Source organism: Polyergus mexicanus, unplaced genomic scaffold, assembly GCF_030449975.1.
Source record: "Polyergus mexicanus isolate NDT 795.1 unplaced genomic scaffold, iyPolMexi1.0 SCAF_12, whole genome shotgun sequence".
Taxonomy (NCBI): domain Eukaryota; kingdom Metazoa; phylum Arthropoda; class Insecta; order Hymenoptera; family Formicidae; genus Polyergus; species Polyergus mexicanus.
The window spans coordinates 2,501,081-2,522,623 of record NW_027223332.1 but is presented as its reverse complement, the minus strand read 5'-3'; the positions used below and the strand labels follow the sequence as shown (position 1 = coordinate 2,522,623).

At 33.1% G+C, this 21,543-nt stretch overlaps 4 protein-coding genes across 8 annotated transcripts in view; 2 read left to right on the top strand and 2 right to left on the bottom strand.

Moving 5' to 3' along the window:
• Fz2 (frizzled 2) overlaps positions 1-10,492 on the bottom strand; it is a 102,133-nt gene extending 91,641 nt beyond the window's left edge. Inside the window, exons 1-2 of one of the 2 annotated variants that reach the window (XM_070304806.1) lie at positions 10,305-10,492; positions 9,332-9,428 (exon numbers count right to left, since the gene is read on the bottom strand). In XM_070304806.1, coding sequence (XP_070160907.1) covers positions 9,332-9,428; positions 10,305-10,337 — 130 coding nt within the window. In that variant the 5' untranslated portion in view covers positions 10,338-10,492. Of the gene's footprint in view, positions 1-9,331; positions 9,429-10,304 lie in introns of those variants that run through there. The other variant, XM_070304811.1, reaches the window with a different exon arrangement.
• On the top strand, positions 1,131-14,224 carry LOC138938074 (serine-enriched protein). Of its 2 annotated transcripts, none has more exons than XM_070304817.1 (10): positions 1,131-1,194; positions 3,439-3,652; positions 8,203-8,323; positions 9,017-9,182; positions 12,257-12,450; positions 12,544-12,713; positions 12,829-13,011; positions 13,426-13,504; positions 13,574-13,752; positions 13,840-14,224. In XM_070304817.1, exons 2-10 carry the CDS (start codon positions 3,456-3,458, stop codon positions 14,039-14,041), a joined length of 1,491 nt encoding a protein of 496 aa, XP_070160918.1. In that variant the 5' UTR covers positions 1,131-1,194; positions 3,439-3,455; the 3' UTR covers positions 14,042-14,224. The 2 variants fall into 2 exon arrangements, with proteins under 2 accessions (XP_070160918.1, XP_070160917.1); XM_070304816.1 differs by having other exon boundaries at positions 12,544-12,761.
• On the top strand, positions 10,921-11,744 carry LOC138938166 (probable small nuclear ribonucleoprotein E). The gene has a single exon (XM_070304958.1). The coding sequence runs from the start codon at positions 11,015-11,017 to the stop codon at positions 11,297-11,299; it is 285 nt and encodes a 94-aa protein (XP_070161059.1). The 5' UTR covers positions 10,921-11,014; the 3' UTR covers positions 11,300-11,744.
• Positions 14,225-18,879: 4,655 nt separating the features above from the next.
• LOC138938238 (knirps-related protein) overlaps positions 18,880-21,543 on the bottom strand; it is a 124,011-nt gene continuing 121,347 nt past the window's right edge. For all 3 annotated transcript variants that reach the window (XM_070305075.1, XM_070305074.1, XM_070305073.1), the window contains exon 3: positions 18,880-21,396. In XM_070305075.1, coding sequence (XP_070161176.1) covers positions 20,263-21,396 — 1,134 coding nt within the window. In that variant the 3' untranslated portion in view covers positions 18,880-20,262. The remainder of the gene's footprint in view (positions 21,397-21,543) is intronic.

The following is a 21,543-nucleotide window of genomic DNA, read 5'->3' as shown; positions in this document are numbered from 1 at the left end:
AGATCGTTTAAAATAGATCTAAGAATTTACTTTTGGTAATTATCTTCATTATTTCCCCACACGCTTTTATAAAACAGTAATGTTCTTATAAATGTAAACTAGCTCATTTGTCTTAAATAATTGACAAGAAAATATGTTAATTATATCATTAATCGAGTAAGAATACTAAAATCATAATTATAACGCATACGACAGTACTCGTTCTCGTGGTTTCCAACAATTGGTTCTAAATCGAAAGAAATTTTAACGCGGTGAGCAGCAGTCTTTCTGATTCGGGGAATAAATGGAACCGCATTGTATAGATCGCTTCAGCGAAACCGCCAAGGTATGCAAAGTTATTTTCGAAATGGCTTCAAACTATAGATTTTCTGTCATATAATGTCAAACTCGAAGATACGCAAAACTTTAATAAATAAAGTACGGTTGCAAATAGATTGCTGACTGAACTTTATAAGAATCAAATTTCTCTTATACGATTAAGAATATACATATATACTATTTTTTTTATATAATTAACATGAAAATTTGATCTCTAATTAATATTAAAAAATTGAATTCTGATTAATTTCTCAAATAGGTATTAATTTCGAATACATTAAGACTGCTATAAATTTGTGTATGTACACGATGAATTATAAAGGTATAATGAAACCAGAAGAGGTGGAGGGACGTAGCTCTCACGAGAATGTAATACCATGAACGCTTTTCGAGCGTGTGATCCACGGACAATCTGGCAACAACGGGGCCTAAAGCAAGGATCTTGCGGGAGTACAGGTCTCGTGAGACAGAGACACGACGGATACGAGCGAAAAGAGGAACCCTATAAGTCCCAGCCGTGGTACGACTGAGCTGAGAAGAAGGTAGGAGGTGGAATGAGAGAGAGAAAGAGCAACGGACCGCTGAGAGTGGCCGAGAAGCAGCATAGTTGAGTGCGAGGGTCTGGTCCAGCTCTCGTGAAATGAGTTAGAGACGGTAAACCTTTCCCGGTAGATCTTTTCTCTCGCGGTGCTTTTCTTTGTATCGACGATAATAAAACAGAAACGATCGAAAGCCGAGGACGCTGCTGCAGCAGCCATACGGATGAAGAGTGACGCAGTGCAAGATCGCGTACGACTATCATCTCCATGTGATCTATTATATGGTTTCTCTCTGCTGCTCTCGACTTACGTCTAGCTGATCCGGTCGTGCGTAAAGGTAAGCACATCGTCCAATCGATCCATCGATTCCTCGTTCGCGTCGTTGAATTTTCCGAAAATTCTAACGAAGAAACAACGTTCCTATCGATCAATATTGTCGCCGTTGTATTGTTAAGTATAATATTGTAACACCTGACTGATAGTTGTTGATTTATTATTAGAATCCATTTGTTTATTTACGTTACCAAAGAGTTTTTAGTAAGCTGATGATGTGATATATTTTGAGTTTGCAAATTCAAAATAAACAAAAACATATCCAAATATATTTGATACAAATGATACTCGTGTAAAGTTACAGTTGAGAATTTGTCAGCAATTATGATGGTTGTTGGAGAACTAATTAAAAGTTACGTAATCTTAATATTCTGTGTATAATTTTTATAAAATATTAATTCTGTCAGAGAGTGAAACTGTGTCCTGTTAACGACGCCGATATTAGTGATGACACATATTTAACGTGCAGAGAAATTTTGAAAAACCGTGTTTATGTGTGTTATTACTGCCAAATACATTTTCAAGCATAAATAGATTAATTATATTGTATTACAATAAGTAAAATTTTTGTTTCTCCTTCTTTCTTCGAATATCTGGGAATTGAGAATGATATAGAGATAAATTCTCTTGAAGTAGCAGATAAATCGCTCTATTTCGTTATTTAAAGCTATTTTAATTAATATAAATTAGTTAAGTATAGATTATTTTAAAGTCTAATTTATACTCGGAGCCAACAAGATTTACGTATAATACGTATTTCGCATAACATAATCTATGTCTGATAGACAAAGGATACATAAAATTATTTTATTCAAATTTATGAAATATAAAAAAAAAACATACAGTATTATTAAATAATAATATATCTGGATTTTTTGCATTCTATTAATATTTGAAAAAAATATCCTCTAAAAAGAACAGCCTCCAAAAATTATATTAATAAATTATTATTTACGTATTTTTTTTACGAGTACAGAAAGTTTTTTTGAATTGCTATGATTAAAAATTTGCATAATTATCATACGAGTACATATATAGGGATGTAAAATTCGAGTCAACTCGTCATAATGTCTGACACATCGTTGCATATCGAAACTTATCAACGCTCAAAGAAACACCGACGAGAAACGTGTACCATTAAACGTTTGAATGCCCGTAGTGAAAAGCAGCTACGATCAATTTCACGCGTATATTGCCCCATAAACTTTTGTCCGCGTGTGCAGAAGCGATCTAAACGTTAATTAATTTTTTATAGAATCATGAGAGACGGGAGCATCGTTACAGCATCTCTGGCAATGACATTTTAATCGAATCACATTGCCCGGAATGCGATACGACGGGACATTGTGCGCTGGAAGGGTAAATGACTGCCGTTGATTGCGAGCTCTCGTGTCGCGGTATACAATCGACGTCCGATGCGTTCGAAAACTACAAAACCCGGACTAATTAAATGGGAATCAGGAGACCCGATCGTCATTGGCGTCGTCGCATCGCGGTAACACGGAGCTCTCTCTCTCTCTCTCTCTCTCTCTCTCTCTCTCTCTCTCTCTCTCGGCCTCGCGGCGCGATCGACCGAACGTATCAACGAACGCGCGCGCAAATCAAATATTAATAGCGCAATTAGCGCCGATTGTACCTTAATCGGTTTTGCCGCTTTTTCCCAAAAATCCACAAATTTCCACGTCCGCGACGCGTCGCGAACCATCCGCAAAAAATTCAGCCGGACGCGGCGCTATCCGTTTGCGCGCGCGGGTGCAACTGTCATCTTCTTGCCGCTCTCGTGCAGTCCTATTAATTTCAGATTATCGCAAATTGCTGGCGTTGTTCTCCGTTATGAGATTTTCCCGGCAATGTGGACGCGATAAGAAACAAATGATAAATTAATGCTCCCTTTAAAGCAAATTGTTTTCCGGTTATATCTTTGAAAATATGAAACCAATTTAAAAAATATGGATTTTAATTCTAAATATATTTCTAATTATTTTCTCATCATATCTATTGTTTGATAATATTTTTTTTTTTTAAGCCGCGATACAATTGAATTTGTTTTTTAAGTAAACATATACATAAATATAAATTATAATTATTCATATCTGTGCTTTTGATACGGGAATTAAGTGGGATCTGCGAACGTAATGGAAATATTTATAGCGCGGCCGACAAGTTTGTGCTGTGGAGGATTTGTTTTGTTAATTACTCAAGTCGATATTACTTAATTCACTTTTGATTAACGATCGTCTGTATACAGGGACAAGTACGGGAACAATGGGTACTAGGGCCGTTGCCGTTGCGGCGGCGGCAGGTGCTGCCGGGATGTCTGGCGAGGCTGGGTTGGCTGGTGTACCGAGACTATTGGAAGATCTGGCGCGACTCTCCGAGGATAAGGACTCAGCTGATATCGTGTTTCTACTAGGGAGAGACGAGACCCCAGTTTATGCCCACAGAATAATACTTCAAGCCAGGTCGGTCTTAACGAGCCATTATTTATGAAAACACATTAATTCTATTCTTAATTTGAAAAGAAACAAGAAAACAAGATCTCTCTCTCTCTCTCTCTCTCTCTCTCTCCCTCATGATATTTCTCGAGAGTTATGTATTAGATTAAATAGCGAATGAAATTCCTAAATTACGGGAAAAGCGCTGATAAAAATATTTAAAATATATTCTTAAATAATTTAATAATTAAATAATAAATTAATAAATTAAATAGTAAATAATAAATAAATAATAAATATTTATATGTAAATAAAAATATTTAAAATCGTTTTTCAAAAATATTACAAAGCATTACAATGTAATTACGGTAATTAGAAATTTTATTAGATTATTGTAATAAATCCCGACGAATTACTCGTGCAAAATTCTCGAAGGAGAAATGATATCATTTCTATTGAGCAGTTATTTCCGATATTTATCGATACCGCCAACAATTCGAATGACGAGGCTGCATGCATTTAGATAAATGGAGAAGCATGATGCACTCTGCGAGTATTACATTAATTGTCGATAGTAATTATTATAACATGCCAACGCGCTATTTTGTCGACCGAACGAATCAGATTTCCTCGGAGAATTTATATACTATACAAGCGTGCGATGAATCATCAGGGGAGAGTCAATATCGCGATTTTATAATGCATGTGCTTCAGATATATTTCCATTGCGAATATCAGTTATGATATTTGTAATGAGAGTATATGTATCGTGCGGAGTTAGCTTAATGTAAGATGAAATAATTTATATACAGGAACATTCTCTTGCAAATTTTTAATGGCGATACGAAAATTATTATTTAATTTAATAAGAAAATAATTATTTGGCAATCACTAATTAGGAATATTAATGTAAGTAATCAAAGTTTACATCGAAAAACGAACGATTTCCTTTAACACGAGTTACAGATGAAACTGCGAAGAATAAAGTCGATCGTTCTTAACGAAAAATATTATTAGAAAAAAAAATAGAAAGTCACGATTGTCGAAAGAAGTAGCGATTTATTGAATTCTTCTGCGCCGAAGTTCGTGCGACTAATGAATTTTAATTAAGGGAAGGGTTACGGCTTATGAAGATAGTTACGGCGAAACGAATCGGCTGTTCTAATTAGATAGAGGTAGATTGAAAGGAGTACTCTTTTTTTCCGAATTTTCTCTGCATCGCTTCCGACGCGTATTCTTTCTCTCCTTTACTCGAATTCATAAGGAGAGGACTCGGTTGATATTTAGGGAAAGGGTAAACTTATCCGAAGGGTTGGCGCATCGTGAGACAAGACGGCGCTAATTGTAAAGTCAATTATGACATTTCTGTGAATCCCTTTAATATTGGGCGCGGAAAGTAACGCCAAGGCCTTTGTCATCGCGCCGTCATTTCCACCCTCTGCTATTATTCTCTCTCTCTCTCTCTGTCTCTGTCTCTCTCTCTCTCTCTCTCTCTTTCTCTATCGTCTCTCTATCTCTCTTTTATTTCTCTGTCCCTTTCTCTCGACCATCCACAAATGCGAACCTGGGAAAATTAAGTTACGCGTGTTCGTGACAGATGTCCGCAGTCGAAACGAATGGACAATGCTACCGCACGCTCAAGCTCTTTACGACGCTCTTCGGCATTGAAAATCGCGATAAAGAGACGCGTACTCGAGAATTTGCCCGTCCGCGATGAGTACTGACTAAAAAGGCGGAAATAAAATTTTCTAAGAGCGTATTACTGTTCCCTCCCAATAGGCCTCAGGTAATCTTTCCTTCGACAGAGTTCCAGGGTATTACAGCACAAATGTAAATGGCAGGAAAATTGAAGTCAGACGACAATAAAAAAAAATATATATATATATATATATGAATGTATAAATATAATTTTTTTGATCGTGTTAAGTTTTTGTAAGAGTTTCTACATATATTGCAACAATAAAAAAGATCGCGTCTGTGATAACTCTATTACATTACAATTACAGTAGTAGTTCTGATAATTGATTAAATAATGGAATAACAAACGATATTAATAGCTCTATATGCCGTACGTATAAAAATATTATCATAAAAACTCAATGTATTATTGTATGAATTGGTTACGAAAATTAATTAATGGCAATTTGTTTATTTATTGATAATTCGTTTGTCGAGTAGGAAAAGAAATTTTTCGTGAAATCTCGGTGCGGTGAGAGAGGTAATCTCCTACATAATATTTTCGGGAAAAACCGTGGTTTATAAAACACCAGTTTATTTGGATAAACATCATTTCACCCTTGCTTGATTTCATACGCACCGTCAACACTCTCGAGTTTCGTGTCGAGAGCTCGAAACTTTGCCACGTCCGTGGAAAACGCTCAGCTTAACCGAGGCCCCGGAGAGCTTGGCTATATTTTCGCGCTTTTCATCCACTTTACCTCCGATTTACCTCACACGATCTAGGCGTTTCATATATTTTATACGTTCCTAACGTCCGCTTACGACTATGCTCTCTTAAACTGAATCAGTGAAAATGTTATTGATCGAAATCAGTGACAAGATTTTATCGGAAATTAGTAAAGTATTTTACTGATCTTTAGTAAAGATTCACTCTTTGCTCTTCCGTCTTATATTTCACTGTAATTATGGCGCACACAATAAGATTTCGTATAACTAATATTTAAATTCAGAATTATATGCATATTACATTTCTTTGTGATTATTCGACAAATATAAATTCGCAAGATCCTTGATCAGACAAACTCATATATTTCTGTAATAAAATATATTGCTATGAATTTATGACATATATAATATTAAGACGCATTTTTTTACATATCAGTGATTGAAAAAGCCGTCATCATTAACTGATTTCTTCAACAAATTTTCATTATTTGCAATGTTATACTTATAAAATTACTGCAGTGATAATATACAGATTTCATTGAAGAGAGTGCCGTGTAATTTCAAAGACTGCATGCCTTTTGACACAATTATTTTTAATTCGATGGAAAGTGCTGATGTGTACTTTACAATCGCACTTTGTACAATCCTGACGTCTTAAATTCTTCCTTCTTTCTTTCCTTTCAATTAATACACGATTATTTATATATGATTTAGATAGAAAAAGATTCATCGCATTAGAGGTTTCTATAATAGCAAGATAAGATTTCTTTGCATTGTAAATTGATATATGATCGCGTTCAAATGACAATAGAATTATTTTTTCTTCCATTAACAAAAATAAAATTACATAAAACAATACTAATGCATTGCAGTGAGTGCAATATGCTACACTATTACGTGTATTAAATCGCGTACTAAAATCAATATTAAAGTCGTATAATTTTACAGAGTTGTCCGTGAAAAGAAAAAAATACTACACAGTCAGCTATCTTTTCTTTAATAAAGAAAATGCTTGCAACGAGTGCTCGCTGAATAGCGAATAAGCAGAATAATACAAGAGCTATTAGCAGATTTAACTTCCGAGAGTCGTTATTGAAAGTATGAATTATCATGAATTTCTTTTTCTTTCTATAGAGAACTGTCTGGCAAAACTAATTAACGTTGCCAAATAAGACTAGGTGGAATAAAAATAAAGTATCTGTCTGAGTCGATTGAAAAAACGAATCAATTTACGCTCCTCTGTCCTACGTAATCTCGCTTCTTTTTGTCTTTCTCCTTGTTGAAAAACACTCCACTTCGTAAATTTAATTTCGTTTCGATATATCGAGGAGGTCACAATAGTAATACCACTAGAATGTCGGATTGTATTTTTCTGGACATGACATTTATTCGATTTCTCATTTAATTATATATCAGTTTCAATCTACCTATTCTATACGATATTATGCTGTTTGTCGAATAGAATAGCGACGTATGTGAAAGGTTCGGCTTTGCATTGCGTATCAGAATTTTATATAAACTCACTGTCAATATTTGAAATATTGCTAGGCGCGCGTTCACTCGGAGATGATAACAAAATAGAAACTCGATATTTGCCAGAATTAAATACAACTTATTCACATATTTAGAGAGAAGCTATACTGTTTTTTAAATACCAACAAAAATATTTGCAAAGCAACAACTCTTTTATTACGCTGTTAAAGTTTATCGATCTATTTTAAACCTCTGCAAGCATATTTTCGCGTTCATTACATCGATGGTACAATTTATAGTATGATTCAAAGAGTAGATCGAACAATTAATAAGTTATACAAAGGAGAAGGTTTAGATGGGATATCCTCTCAATCCGTGTATTTTCATTCTGCCTTCACTATCTCGTTTCCAATGTAATGGAAACAGAGATACGTGGGTGCTTCTGAAGATTGTCATTAATTTCTAAAGATAGGAAGAGCACTGTGTCTCTGTCGCTGTATCTCGGTTTCGTGTGTCTCTACAGCTTCGTGACGAAGTTAATTAAGCTCTTTCGTTACGAAAAGTAGCATATACGGGAAGCGGTGGAGAGGCGCTTGTTTATTCTAAGAGAACGCGTCAGGATAACAGATTGCGCAAAGCACAATGAAAATGCCGAGCGACACAGAGACACCGTTTGTTTTCAAAAAATTATTTCGCAGGTGCAAGAACTTTACGGCCGCCAAGAGGATCGGCACAGCCAGTAATCCGACACCGGTTCGAATGCCACACGCGCATCCGGAAACATTTCGCCAGTTTATTCGTTACATCTACACCGGCATGGTAGGTATCATATGCAATTTGATAGCTCTCTACGTACAATCAAATCAGATCTCTGTGATTTTGCAATACCATTTCGTCATTCGGCACTCTTCAACACGATACTTTCCTCGCACAATGTCGTTTTTTTTTTCCCCGAATGAGAGAACATTTTTAAATGGTAAAAGATCGATGGAAATTTTATAAATAAATATATATAACATTATTTCATTGATGCTCTATCATGATTAATTTTTAAAAATATATTTCAAATCTTTCTTATTATTGAAAAAATTAAAATTATAAAGAAGTATTTTTTACGGGGATAATTTCGCGAGGGAAATCTAAATAAATATTATTATCTGCAAAATATTATTTGGGGTACTAATTTAGAAAATAAAAAAAAATTAGTATTTATTGCATAATATTTTGTAAGATTCTTCTATATATACTTTTATATTTATAGAAAAGTTACAATAATTTTTAAAGTACTTTGTATCTATTTCAAGTAGTAATTAATCTTGTGAGATAGATAAAGTTTTATCTCTTAAAATTCAATATTAGATTTTAATTATTACACACATGTTGGATAAGTAAATTCTTAAATCTCTGTACATATTTTGAACGATAAGATATTGCGTGCAAAAATCTTATAAGCCTATTTGCGGAAGATTATGATAAATGGATAATTATAAATTCCCTCTCAATTGATTGTAGATAATATTACAAGACAGTGGGATTTTCGAGATGCTGGGATTAGCACAAGAACTTGGTATCGAGGAACTTTGGAGAAGTTGCGAGGAACACGTATCTGCCACTTTAAGTCCCGGAAACGCGTGTGCACTTTTAACCGCCGCTTTGGAGGCTCAGGAACGAGTTCCAGGTATTTATTTAATTATATATATTAATAATTTCTCACAATTTGCGTAGTGCATGCCGCAAATTAGACACTCTGACAACTTTTGATTCTGCAATTGCAATTATTATATAACGTACATATATATGAAAAAAATATAGAAAGATTTTACTCACGGTACCAAACGAAGATTTCTCTTTTATCGATACCATGTTTCACCGTATATACGTTCTCGGCAGCACGATACAGATGTTTTCTCGATCCCCATCTTTCCTAGAAATAAAATATAAAACGTGAAATATATGTATATACAAATTTAATACACACATTATACTAAATAGAATTTTATATATATATATATATTAAAATACGATAATGAAAGAGAGATTTTTATTGTACTTCGTTAAAAATTAAAATAATATGGTTTTTCATTATCTATTTTTTATACTTTTTAATTACTTTAATATAGTATTTTTTATACAAGATAATGCATTATTACAAAACATATATTTAAAATAATTTTTGAATTATCGTGTTGATATAATGTTATATAACAAGGTAATTCGAAAATTATTTTGAATATATATATTGTAATAATGCATTATTTTGTATAAAAATATTACATTAAAATAATAAAAAATAGATAATAAAAAACTATATTATTTTAATCTTTAATGAAATACGATAAAAATCTCTCTCTCATTATCATGTCTTAACATATTGTTCAAATAAAGCTACTCAATTGAAATAACATCTAATTTATATATTCGATTTAAATAATTTATTAAATATTTTATTAAATGTAAAATATTTTAATAGCATCTTTTGTGTCGATGTGCAGGATGCACTGTAAAATCAGAAAACATCAACATTCAATTTTATTAATTTATTACTACTCAAATATTAAGAATAAAAATGTAGCTATTGATAGGGATAATATTAACGAAAAATTAAAACCGATGTAAGTTTAATTTCCGATGCTCTTTGTAGGCAAGAAAAAGAATCTTATATTATACTTTTATTTATTCATAAAAAAAGTAGAAGGGTCATTATCGTATGCAACGGTATCCAAATGTGAACTCAACAACATTATATCGGCATTAACTTATTATTGTCAACAATATTAATTAGAAACAAAAATTTACGCACGTACTTGGCGATTGTCGCGCGTTCACACTGCATTTGGGCGAGAAAACTTTTGAAATGTACGAAACGGCGGCGGTTCCCTCTGAACAAAAAAGCGGATCATCGTAGTCGTAATACGGATCGCAGGCGATATTTAACGCGTCATCTATGACACGACGAACGTCCGACACACTACGCGAAACATTCGCGATAATATCTCGCGCGGGGAATCTTTTCGAAAGAATAACAATCGCGAAAAACACGGAGCGATATAAACACGACTCTGCTATCGTCGCGAGATACGTCCCGACATTCACCGCGGCTGGAAATCTAACGAAGAGCGCGACGCGCGCGATTCTCGAAATATCGAAATATCGAAACGGTCGAAAGAACGATTCAATATATAAATACACGCGTATGTACTAGAAATAAGATTTGAAATATTTGTTGTAAATAAAAGAAATATATAGTCTCTTAAAATATAGAGAATTAATCTCAATAATTTATCGTACATTGATAATACGTCGCTACGAAATATAACGTACATTTCGAATTATTCGATTGACCAATCGGGACGAGGCAAAGTGACTAGTGGCGGCATTGTCGTCAGGTTGGCATCATTGCCACGAGATATCGCCATATTTGTCGGCGTCCCACGCTACGAAAAGACGTTCGCGAGGTATTCCGTGTACGTCGTTCGTTATCCGTAATTTTTTTAAATACCTGCACGAAAAATGTCGTACAAGGGACCGCAGAAAGTCCAGAAGGTGATGGTTCAGCCCATCAACTTGATATTTCGCTATCTGCAAAACCGTTCGCGTGTACAAGTCTGGCTGTTCGAGAACGTGAATCTGCGGATCGAGGGTCACATCGTCGGCTTCGACGAATACATGAACCTGGTGCTGGATGACGCCGAGGAGTATCACCAGAAGACGAAAAACAGGAAGCCACTCGGACGAATCATGCTGAAGGGCGATAATATCACGCTAATACAAAATACCAATCCCGGTGCAAATTAATGACGAGAGGAAGGCTATAACCTCAACCCGGCAGGAAATTTGGCGGGCGAGTTTGACAGACTGATTTCTTCAGAGTTTCTTGGACTGTGAGAAGAGCGCTCAGGAAGATTGTTTAACTGTAAAAGTTGAGGTTCTTTAAGCGAGAAAAATTGTATTTGCGTGATGAATGCGTGGATGGAGATTTGTAATAGTTTTAGTTATCTTGATACAAAATTCTACTATACGAATACTGATAAATGCGAAATACGAGCAAATTTTGTTATGAAGTCACCCGATATTTTATATCAATGAATATCCAATTTGTCTAATATAAATTTTAGTTCAAATTTAAATTTGAAGAAATATTTTTTGCAATATATTATCGTGCATTGCTAGTGTTTATTAGCGGTACAAACAATGTAGGATTATATTTTGTATGACAGTTTTTGTGGAAACTCACGCTGAATGTGTATTGTGTGAATTTATAAAAAATAAATAGAATATATATATATATATATATATATGCAATAATTAAATAATTTCATATTTTTAAAAAAATTTCTCTATTTATTTTTACCTAAACTAGATATTTATTAAGAAATTCATAATCTGTATAGCAGGAAACAAAAATAAAGAAATATAGTTGTGTATAGGAAAATAATATTTAAATATATATAATCAGAATTATATGATTGAAAAAGACTAAAGAAATCGATATAAGAAAAGTTTACTAAAGAATAAATATGTATATTTCTCAAGAAATTATAAAAGGTGAGATGTTTGTGATTTATTTGTTTATAAAAAATCTTTTTAATTATATATATATATTATATTTTAAGAAATATTTCTTGTAATTTTCAAATAAATATCTGTTTCTCTTTGTAATTATTAAAAAAAAAAAATCATTTTCAAACTATTTAATTTTAAGTAATATTTACAAAAACGATTTTACAGATAAAAATTATTTATTTGTTTCAGGTGGAAAAACTGCATGTTCATCTTTTATCGAGAAATGTTTTGCTTTTATTGGGGAAAACGCCGTGGACACTGTAAAGACGACAGCATTTTGCAATCTTCCAAAGGATGCCTTGGTAAAATTGATATCATCAGACTATCTTGGTTTGGAAGAAGAAGATGTATGGCGGGCTGTTCTCAATTGGGCAAAATATCAGGTCTGTTTATTTTGCTCTATTTAATTACTTGATATGCTTCAAATTTATCATAGCAATTTAAGGATATGCTTCTTAACTGTTTTATTCTTTCAGGCTGGGGTGACACAACCTACGCAACACTGGACTGAGGAGGAGCGTTTAAGGGTGTGTCAACATTTGTCTGGTGTGATAAATCATGTAAGATTGTTGCTGATAGACAGCCAAGTGTTTGCAGAAGAGGTTGAGCCGACCGGAGCGGTGCCGATAGAAATGTCGTTGGAGAGGTACGAATTTTTCAATCCCGATCGATCGAGCGGCTCGAAATTTTTAAGGTATGATCTAACGGGGCGGCATTCACCGTTTGGTGGTATCGCCTTCGATCTCGACGTTTCGCTTTAGGTATAGGTATGCAGCTCTACCGAACAAGTATTCGGAGATTTGTTCTGACAAACGGCTGCATCCGCGAGTGAGTCCGTTCCTTTTTCCGAGCTCGCAGATCCTTTCCAGAGACAAAGTGGGTTTCCAACGACTCTTGAATCAGTGGTACGGAATCTCTAAACAGAGTTGGCGATTAGTCTACCGGTAAGTTTCAAGAGTATATCATGTAAGAAATATTTGAAAAGAAATATTGTTGAGAAAATCATTGATTCATCAACCAAAACACTTAAAGAGATAAAAATAAAATCCTTATGCAAAAGATTATTTTGTTAAACTATTTAATTCATTATAATTAACGATGAATTAAATAGTTCAACAAAATCATCGTATTGCAGTTGCAAACCAAGTATATATTTATATATAATTACAAAATTATTGAACAATATTTAAACATCATTTACAATGTTTTAAATATTGTTTACATCTGTTTACATAATTTTATTGTATAATCTATGGATAAAATGCAGATCTTTTTTTATAAAAGTTTTATCATATGCGAGATATGTGCTATGTGTATATCAAATTATACAATCATGATTCACAAATCACTGCTTCTAGAGCATCCACTCACGGCTATTCCGCTGCGTCTTTCCATCGACACTGTGATAACGTTTGTCCAACATATGTGATAGTGCTGGTGGGTATAATTATTTTTATTTCAAGTTTTCTGTATCTACTACAAAAAGTATCTTCTATTATATTTTAGGGAGTACGCGGCGAAATATGCGGAGGATTTAGCGATGTTCCGTGGGGTAAAACTAACTCGAAGGCGCAATATATTGCTTCGGAAAAGAGTTTCCTGTTCACATTGACGAATAATCAAGACGTACCGCCGACAAAATTCGATATTGTGAAGAAATCGTTCGCAATCTGCTATCATCCCGAGTAAAAGTCCACGATTTTCGTAGAAAATTTTTATGGTCGTTAAATTTATATAAATTAATTTTATTTAATCTATATTACACATTACAGTATAGGACCGATCTTTGGTGCCGGAGCCGATCTGCTTATATCGAGCAACTGCAATGTCAACAAGGAGAGCTATAGCAATCTTCCGCATAGTTACGAGGGGGATCACGCGTCTAATCAGCTACTCATGGGAGATTATCACTTCTCGGTAGTTGATTATGAAGTTTTCACCCCGAGTCATCCTGTTCCCAAATCCAATCATTGAGTTAATTATCGTGATAAACTCAGCATTTCACAAATATATCCTTTGTAAGAAATATACTTATCTTATTTGTTACATTTCGTTCGCGATTTATTAGATATTGCATATTAAAAAAATGGCGATAATTTATCCGTTGTGCCAATTATATTCACGTATATATCATTGAAAAAAAATGACATAATTAAAAGACTGATTTTGTTATTTTATATTTTTACATAATTATATTTTACTTATACTTTATATATACTTATGATATTTTCTTTTTATAATAATGTCTGACAAATAAATATCAAATTTATCTGTTGAGTATATACTCACGTAATATCCACTCGGCTTCGACATACTCCATAATCTAAAAAAATAAGTATATAAATGTTCTGTACTCTCTTGAAACTAATACATGATTTACGTGTTCGTCAAACAGAACATTGCGAAAAAGACACATACGTCAGCGTAGGTAACGCGAATGTGTGTATTTATGAAACCGTCTCATCGAGTATTCTTTGCATACGTACATTGAATATTCATATCAAAGTGCGGCCGTCTGTCACCTAACATTGCCACGTTAAACAATTACATTCGTAAAATCAGTCTACCCGACCTCGTATTCTTGTATTTTTTGCGATGAATTCATGTATATTTTAACATCAAGACGAGAGACTCAATTCCTCATATTTGTTTTATAAAACAAGACTATTATTAATAATAATGTTATTAATTTTGTAAAACAATGTTGCATTCTTTTTATAAAATTAAACACTATAAGAGAATTTTTTTAATTTTTTGTTTTAAATATTATTACGATTTCCTTTAAAAACAAATTCTTTTATATATCACAATCATATATCAAAATGTTGATATATTTTACATACATCTTTGCTATTTTTTTAAATTCGAATTCAACAGTTTTTTCAGTAATTTATTATACAATAAAAATATAAAACATTTGAATAAATAAGATATTCTTTTCGTCATAGCGTGTTGCAAATGCAATGGCAATTGTGTATGACGTGTATGTAAATGTATATTTAATAATCATAAATTTTAATTCTTCAATGCTACTCGAACATCTGAATGTTCACAATTAGCGTAAAAATAATGTTATAATAAAGTATAATTTATCTGACATGTTTTGTACAATTTAATTTATTTATTTAACGAAAGTATACTTATTCTTCTATTTTTTTCTGTCATAATTCGGATTTCATATTTAGATTTTACAACACAAATCTTGTAAATTATACAAATTTTGTAACAATTTTTTAATCAAATTGGAAAAATGCAGGAAACAAATTAATATTCTGAGATTTGTCGCCATCCATTATTGTAGAAGAAAGCTAATGCATAAATCAAAGGAATTATTATAATGCAATAATCAAAGGCACATGTCATTTAAACAGGTCATATTATTTAATATTTTACAAAAAGGTGGTAAAATAATGAACTTTTATTATCATCTATAATATCAGTGTACAAGTAAGTACTTACTGGCCCGGTCCCGTTTCCATGCCAATCATTTATTTACAAATTATTTTCATCTTATTACTATTAAACAACATATACGAAATATTTTACATGTTTCGCATACGTTTGACTAAAATGATCAATTAAATACAATAAACTTAGAATATATGTATATATATATATATATATATATATATATATTGTACATGTGTCCGGGATAAAACGATTTCTTAAAATTGCAGATATACTGGCCTTTATTGACTACATTCAATCTACAAAGAGTGTTAACGAGATGTAGTTTCAACGATGATCAACAATAAGTAATTCATTAAAATTTTATGTAACAATTATACACATCAAATACGAGACGAATCTTGGATTGCGCTACGAACAAACGTACGTGAGAGAATAAATTGATAATATATACGTCTTCGTTATATATGTATAAATTTTATATGCATATGTACACGATTTTTTTTATAAACATTCAGAATTGCAATACATAATTCTAGAGTATTTATTCAGAAGCGTCGTGTAAAAGAACTTGGGATCAATTGTAGTACGGCACAATTTAATTTCTTGTCATCCGCGATAATTCCAGCTTTCATTATCACGGTTGCCACCTCAATATCAATCTTTGCCCAATGATTAGGAAGATTATTATTTTCTCCTCAAAAAGAAAAAAAGAAACATCGTATTCCAAATTTTTTTAAATCATATGACTGTTTTATTTTCTCAAAGAAATTTATATATATATATATATATATATATACATGATTAAGGATCACATTATTTACAAGATAAAATATATATATATATATATGAACAACAACAATAAGTACAACATAAAATTCTTTAAATGTTCTTATTACACTTAATAATACTCTTAAATTATCTTTTCTAAAAAAATAAGAGGGAAATAATGATTCGCTTCATATAGTCCGGAAATTTCTATTTAAGCAAGAAATCTTATTCATGAAGACTTCAAGCAAATTGGGGAGGGTGGCAACCGCGTGATTATCATAATATAAGATATATTAATATCAGATCTGTTTTTATTAAGCTAACGACTAGCTAGAAACAATTGAAGGACGAGAACTTTAATATATATTTACATTTACATCCTCAATGTCTAGTTTATGTAAAATATAAGAAAACTTTGATTTTTAATGTTAGATAACTACCGAATTTTTATCATACAATCGTCACCAGGTTCTCTCATCTATTTTCCCCGATGAAAATATCAAAGCATCGATCGCCATATCGGACATATAGCCAAGATACACGATTCGGTAGACGATTTCTTCGTCTACCGGATCGCGGAACTATTTATATGTCCTCCACATAGTCTGTCTTAAATATCAGAAAGGCACTACCAGTCTACAAATCGCGCCGTGATTTCGCCTTAAAAGCGAAGTTGTGTTCGACAGTTACGCTACCGGAAAAAAAGGACGGCGAAAGTATTGTCCGTGACACTTGTATGAAAATTTAGACGCGCAAGAGAGAATATCTACTCGAAATTCTCAACGTTTACGATGAATCCTTCCGAATTTATTCAGAGAGACAAAATTCTCGTACGGACGTTGATAATAATAATAATAAAATGAATATAACAATATATACTGTGCATATCTAAAGTTCAAAAATTAAAAGGTAAAATTAAAGTTTAAAAAGCTAAGACTGTTACAAAAATTTTTCTACACGTTTTATATATTTACATGAAAATATTTTAATACCGATTACAGGCAAAAATTATATTTAAAAAAAAAAAAAAAAAAAAAAAAATCTTATTTAAAAAAAAATCGTAACGTGCTGCGTGACAGAACCGTCATGTTAAAAAAAATATATATAAATGAAAATGTCGATATCTCCGAGGTTTTCTTCTCGCGAACGTTCTTTCTTTGCTTCCAGATACATTATTATAGAGGAGACGAGAAGGCCACGGTGGCGGAAACGACATCGGTAAGCATTTGTAAGATAAAACGGCCGATGTACATGTGTGTGTACACGTGAATATGTGCGCGCGCGAACGTATGCACTATACGGCGTATTTATCGGGCGACGTTTCCCATCCTCCGTCGTTCGTCTTCGTCTCGCGTGATTACCGCGAATGAAGGAGCGAGCGGAACGCGTGCGATCGTTAATTAAAACGGCGGAATCTCGTTAAAGTCGATTGGCTGTTGCGTAAGCGACCATCGATCGACGGCTCGCTCGTGTCGGAATTGAGATGTCAGCCGTCGTAATTTTTTCTCCACAAGGTTTGCTTGCGCGAATGGAGCGCGCGTGCCTCGCATTTACTTAAGCTCGTTCACGAGTAAGGGTGCGCGAAGAAAGGGATCACGGGAGTTCGATGAGTTTCGAGAAAGTAATTTTAAGGGATGCGAAACGAAACTTGTCATTCATATAGTACCAGCATATACGTATCTCAGACGTGCGCTGCTTTTTTATGCAGTTCACTGGCAAGTGTTTGCATTATGAGCAGTTTTTCAATTCTAAGATGAAAAATTAAGAAATTATTTTCTTTTCACAGATTCTTACGCGCACTAAAAAGATCGTTTAAGATTTTTTGCATATTGTTGTAATTTTATATCTCGAGATTTTATTTTTATAAAATATAAATACGGAAAAGATCTATTCAAATTATTTTTTGTTATACGTCAAAAATTAAAGAATGTTTATCTCGAGAATAATATAATATTGAATAAAAAATATAAAATGTGCAAAATATTATTTTAAAATTATAAGAAAAGGGAGAGAAATATTAATTCTTGATATATTTTACATCTGTATACTTTATATTGATACATATATATTTTTAATTTTATTATAATTTTCTAAAATGTATATACATTTTAGAAAATTATAAAAATTAAAAAAAAAATATATATTTTATAATATTTTGCAGCACTTCGAATTTGTTGATTTATCAACAAAAGGTTGTTTATCTACATTTGTGTCTTAGAAATATATGTACTTGAAAGTATTATTGCTCAATCGCGATGGATAACTTCTTTGTATAACTTCTCATAATGCAAACATTCGGATTAAATCCTACTAAATGTCACTTTTCTAATCAGATCGACAAGTTTATCTTTTTAACTGATATCGCAAATAACCGTGACAATATTATGGCCATTATGTCTAACGCTAATCACTGACGTCGCTATCGATGCGCTTATGGTTAAAACATATTTTACATTTGTACCTTTAAGAGAAATATGATATATCTAATTTGTATATGTAATAATACCTATATATAAATACAATAAGATTTAATATCTATTTTATGCACAATACTATCGTACGCATAATACTATCTTAAACTAATATACATATTTATATATATTTCTATATATACATATATTATTATTAATATTATATATTGGTATATTAAGAGTGAACATGATATTTAATGTATATTAATATTTATTTAATTTATATGTCGCAGATATTTTTTGTATAAATTCAGCCTTCTTCCAAAAAATGCGACATAAATATATGTATATATACATGTATGTAAAAAATGATAGAGACATTTACAGTATATATTGATATATATACATATATGTGTATGTATGTATGTATGCCTTATCTCATATTCTTTCAAATATAAAAATAATTCTGAATTTATTCGATAATATAAACATTCTTTTAGATCATAATAGATATATTTATATATATTTTCGTTATATGATCAACCAGCTTAGATCAGGTCATTTTCCTTGCGTCTATCAATTGCATTAAAATATTTTTGTCGTTGGACTACGTCAATTAAATAAAATAATTAATAAAATAAAATAAAATAAAAGATATATAATATATCATTTTTTAATGTACTTGTTTAAATATCACACAAGCTTTATATATCTAATTTATTATATATAATACTCAAACTACTCGGATTTTTCTCTTAAAGGATTATCAATGGCTGTTAGACTTCTTGTACACGAGAGATAAAACAACGCGGCGAAAAAATCACTCACGTGTACAGGGGGTCTTATAACGAACAACGAGACACAAAAATATAAAATAAATATCTTTGCTTTCTTTTATTTCCTTCTTAATCTAGTTTCTATAGGTAATGATATTAAATCTGTCGATTTTTTCCGCAGATTCTTTGTGTCATCAACGCTCTATACTTTCAAATTTAGTTTTATGGAGAATTGCTCATGTGGCAATTAGATTTTGTGTCATAAACGATAAAACAATCATAAGATAAGAAAATTACTCATGGAAACATAGATCTTATATAAAGAGTGATTTACCAGAAACACTGGAATATATTTCCGTTGCTTTTGAAGATATAAAAAAATATCCGAGGAAAAAGTTTCACAATAAAGTTGCTATCACGAATTGTGTAAAACTTTTCCCGCACATGAGTCAAAAGTTTCCTTCTACTTTCTATCTCAATTTTCAATCCAACATTTTGATATTTTAAACAGTTAGATTTTTTTTTTTTTTTTTTTTAAATTATTTAACCTATTAATTTTTTATTTGAGATACATAGTAGGAGCTCAACTTCTGTATAAATTAAACCTATCGAAATTTTTTGGAATAAATGTGAAGATGTTGAAAATAGGAACAAAATTTCGAATTGGGCAGATATTTTTTTCATTTCTCTATCGCAACGGAAATACTCCGATATGTTATTTCCCTATGGATCTTCCTATAATAGCGAAATAAAAATATAAAATGAATGTCTTAATTTTTCGATGTTTCAATCTCTTTCGTTCTTTCTAAGTTAAGGTTTCTTCTAGACTTTAGGATCTCGTCGTTAAATCTATCGGTTTCTTCGCGGACGAACTTTCTGTATCACTGGCGCTTTCTGTTTCATCATCTTGCAAATGATTGTTAACAGGTATCGCGATGGTTTTCATGGAAAGATCTATCGGATTATCCTGCGGCGGCTGACAAGCGTCTTCTCGTTCCGAGCTGCACTCGAATGATTCATCCTCGGAAGTTCGCGTTTCCTTCGGAGTCGGCGATCTCTCCGACAACGTCCGTTCGCTCTTCAAGACCGTGTCCAGGCAGAATCGATCGTTATTGTTGTTCCTCTCGCAAAAGTCATTGTCGTTGACGGACGATGTCGACACTCTTGATCCGATCGTCGCTGTCGTCGACGATGTCACAGTGGATGTCGTAGGACTGTCGTTCTCATCATTCGTCGTCACCGGCGAGCGCCGCAACATGCTAGACGGATGGTTCGTCATGAAAGGGTGGGACGCGCCGTGATGCGTCGCGTAGATGTGAGCGTAGGGTGAAAACATGGTAAGACCAGGCGGCTGGAGGAAAGCCGATGGCAGCAACGACATATTGCCGAGTGGGAAGCCCAACGGTAGACCCATCATCTCCTTGCTCAAGACGGACAGATCAGCCACAGGCTGCTGCAACTGCAATGGCGGATGCATCGGTCGTAAACTGGGATGTCCGATGAAGACCGCTCTCTTCTCGGAGACCTCGACGGAGCTATCGCTATTGTGAGATTCAGGCGAGCTGATGCTGGGCGAGTTCGAATTCTTGTATTCGTCTAGACTGAGCATCATGGTTTCGTCCTTGCGTTGGCTACCGTGAATAGGAGAGCTCGTTGGCTGTTGCGAGAGCTGATGCGGTAGTTGTTGCCGACCGAGAATAGCCGGCGTGTAATGATGTTGCTGCTGTTGTTGCTGTTGTTGTTCTATTTGCTGTTGCTGTTGCTGCTGTAAAAGACAATGGATTTTGAACCAGTTTGATCTGCGGCCGTATCGTGAACCAGACTTGGACATGCCGACGTGGAGACATTTTCTTAAACGGCAGGCTTTGCACGCGGTACGATTTTTCTTGTTTATCACGCACTCGCCCCCATTCTTGCATTCGGCGATGCTGTTTAGGTTATTGTATGAGCGTCCAAAAAATGACTGCAACAAGAATAATTAATTTAATTAATTAGCATTAATGTAATAGATACAGTATACGCTGCGGAACATACGATGAAATCATTTTCTAGAAAAGAATATGTTATACGAAAAGTTTAAGAATTTAATTTAATTCAATTTAATTTAATT

Bases quoted from the DNA above. Each gene is read 5' to 3' on its own strand.
- LOC138938166 (XM_070304958.1), top strand. From the start codon at position 11,015: ATGTCGTACAAGGGACCGCAGAAAGTCCAGAAGGTGATGGTTCAGCCC.
- LOC138938074 (XM_070304816.1), top strand. From the start codon at position 3,456: ATGGGTACTAGGGCCGTTGCCGTTGCGGCGGCGGCAGGTGCTGCCGGG. The intron at 9,183-12,256 runs GTATTTATTTAA...TATTTGTTTCAG, and splicing joins GGCTCAGGAACGAGTTCCAG to GTGGAAAAACTGCATGTTCA. The intron at 12,451-12,543 runs GTCTGTTTATTT...TTATTCTTTCAG, and splicing joins TCAATTGGGCAAAATATCAG to GCTGGGGTGACACAACCTAC.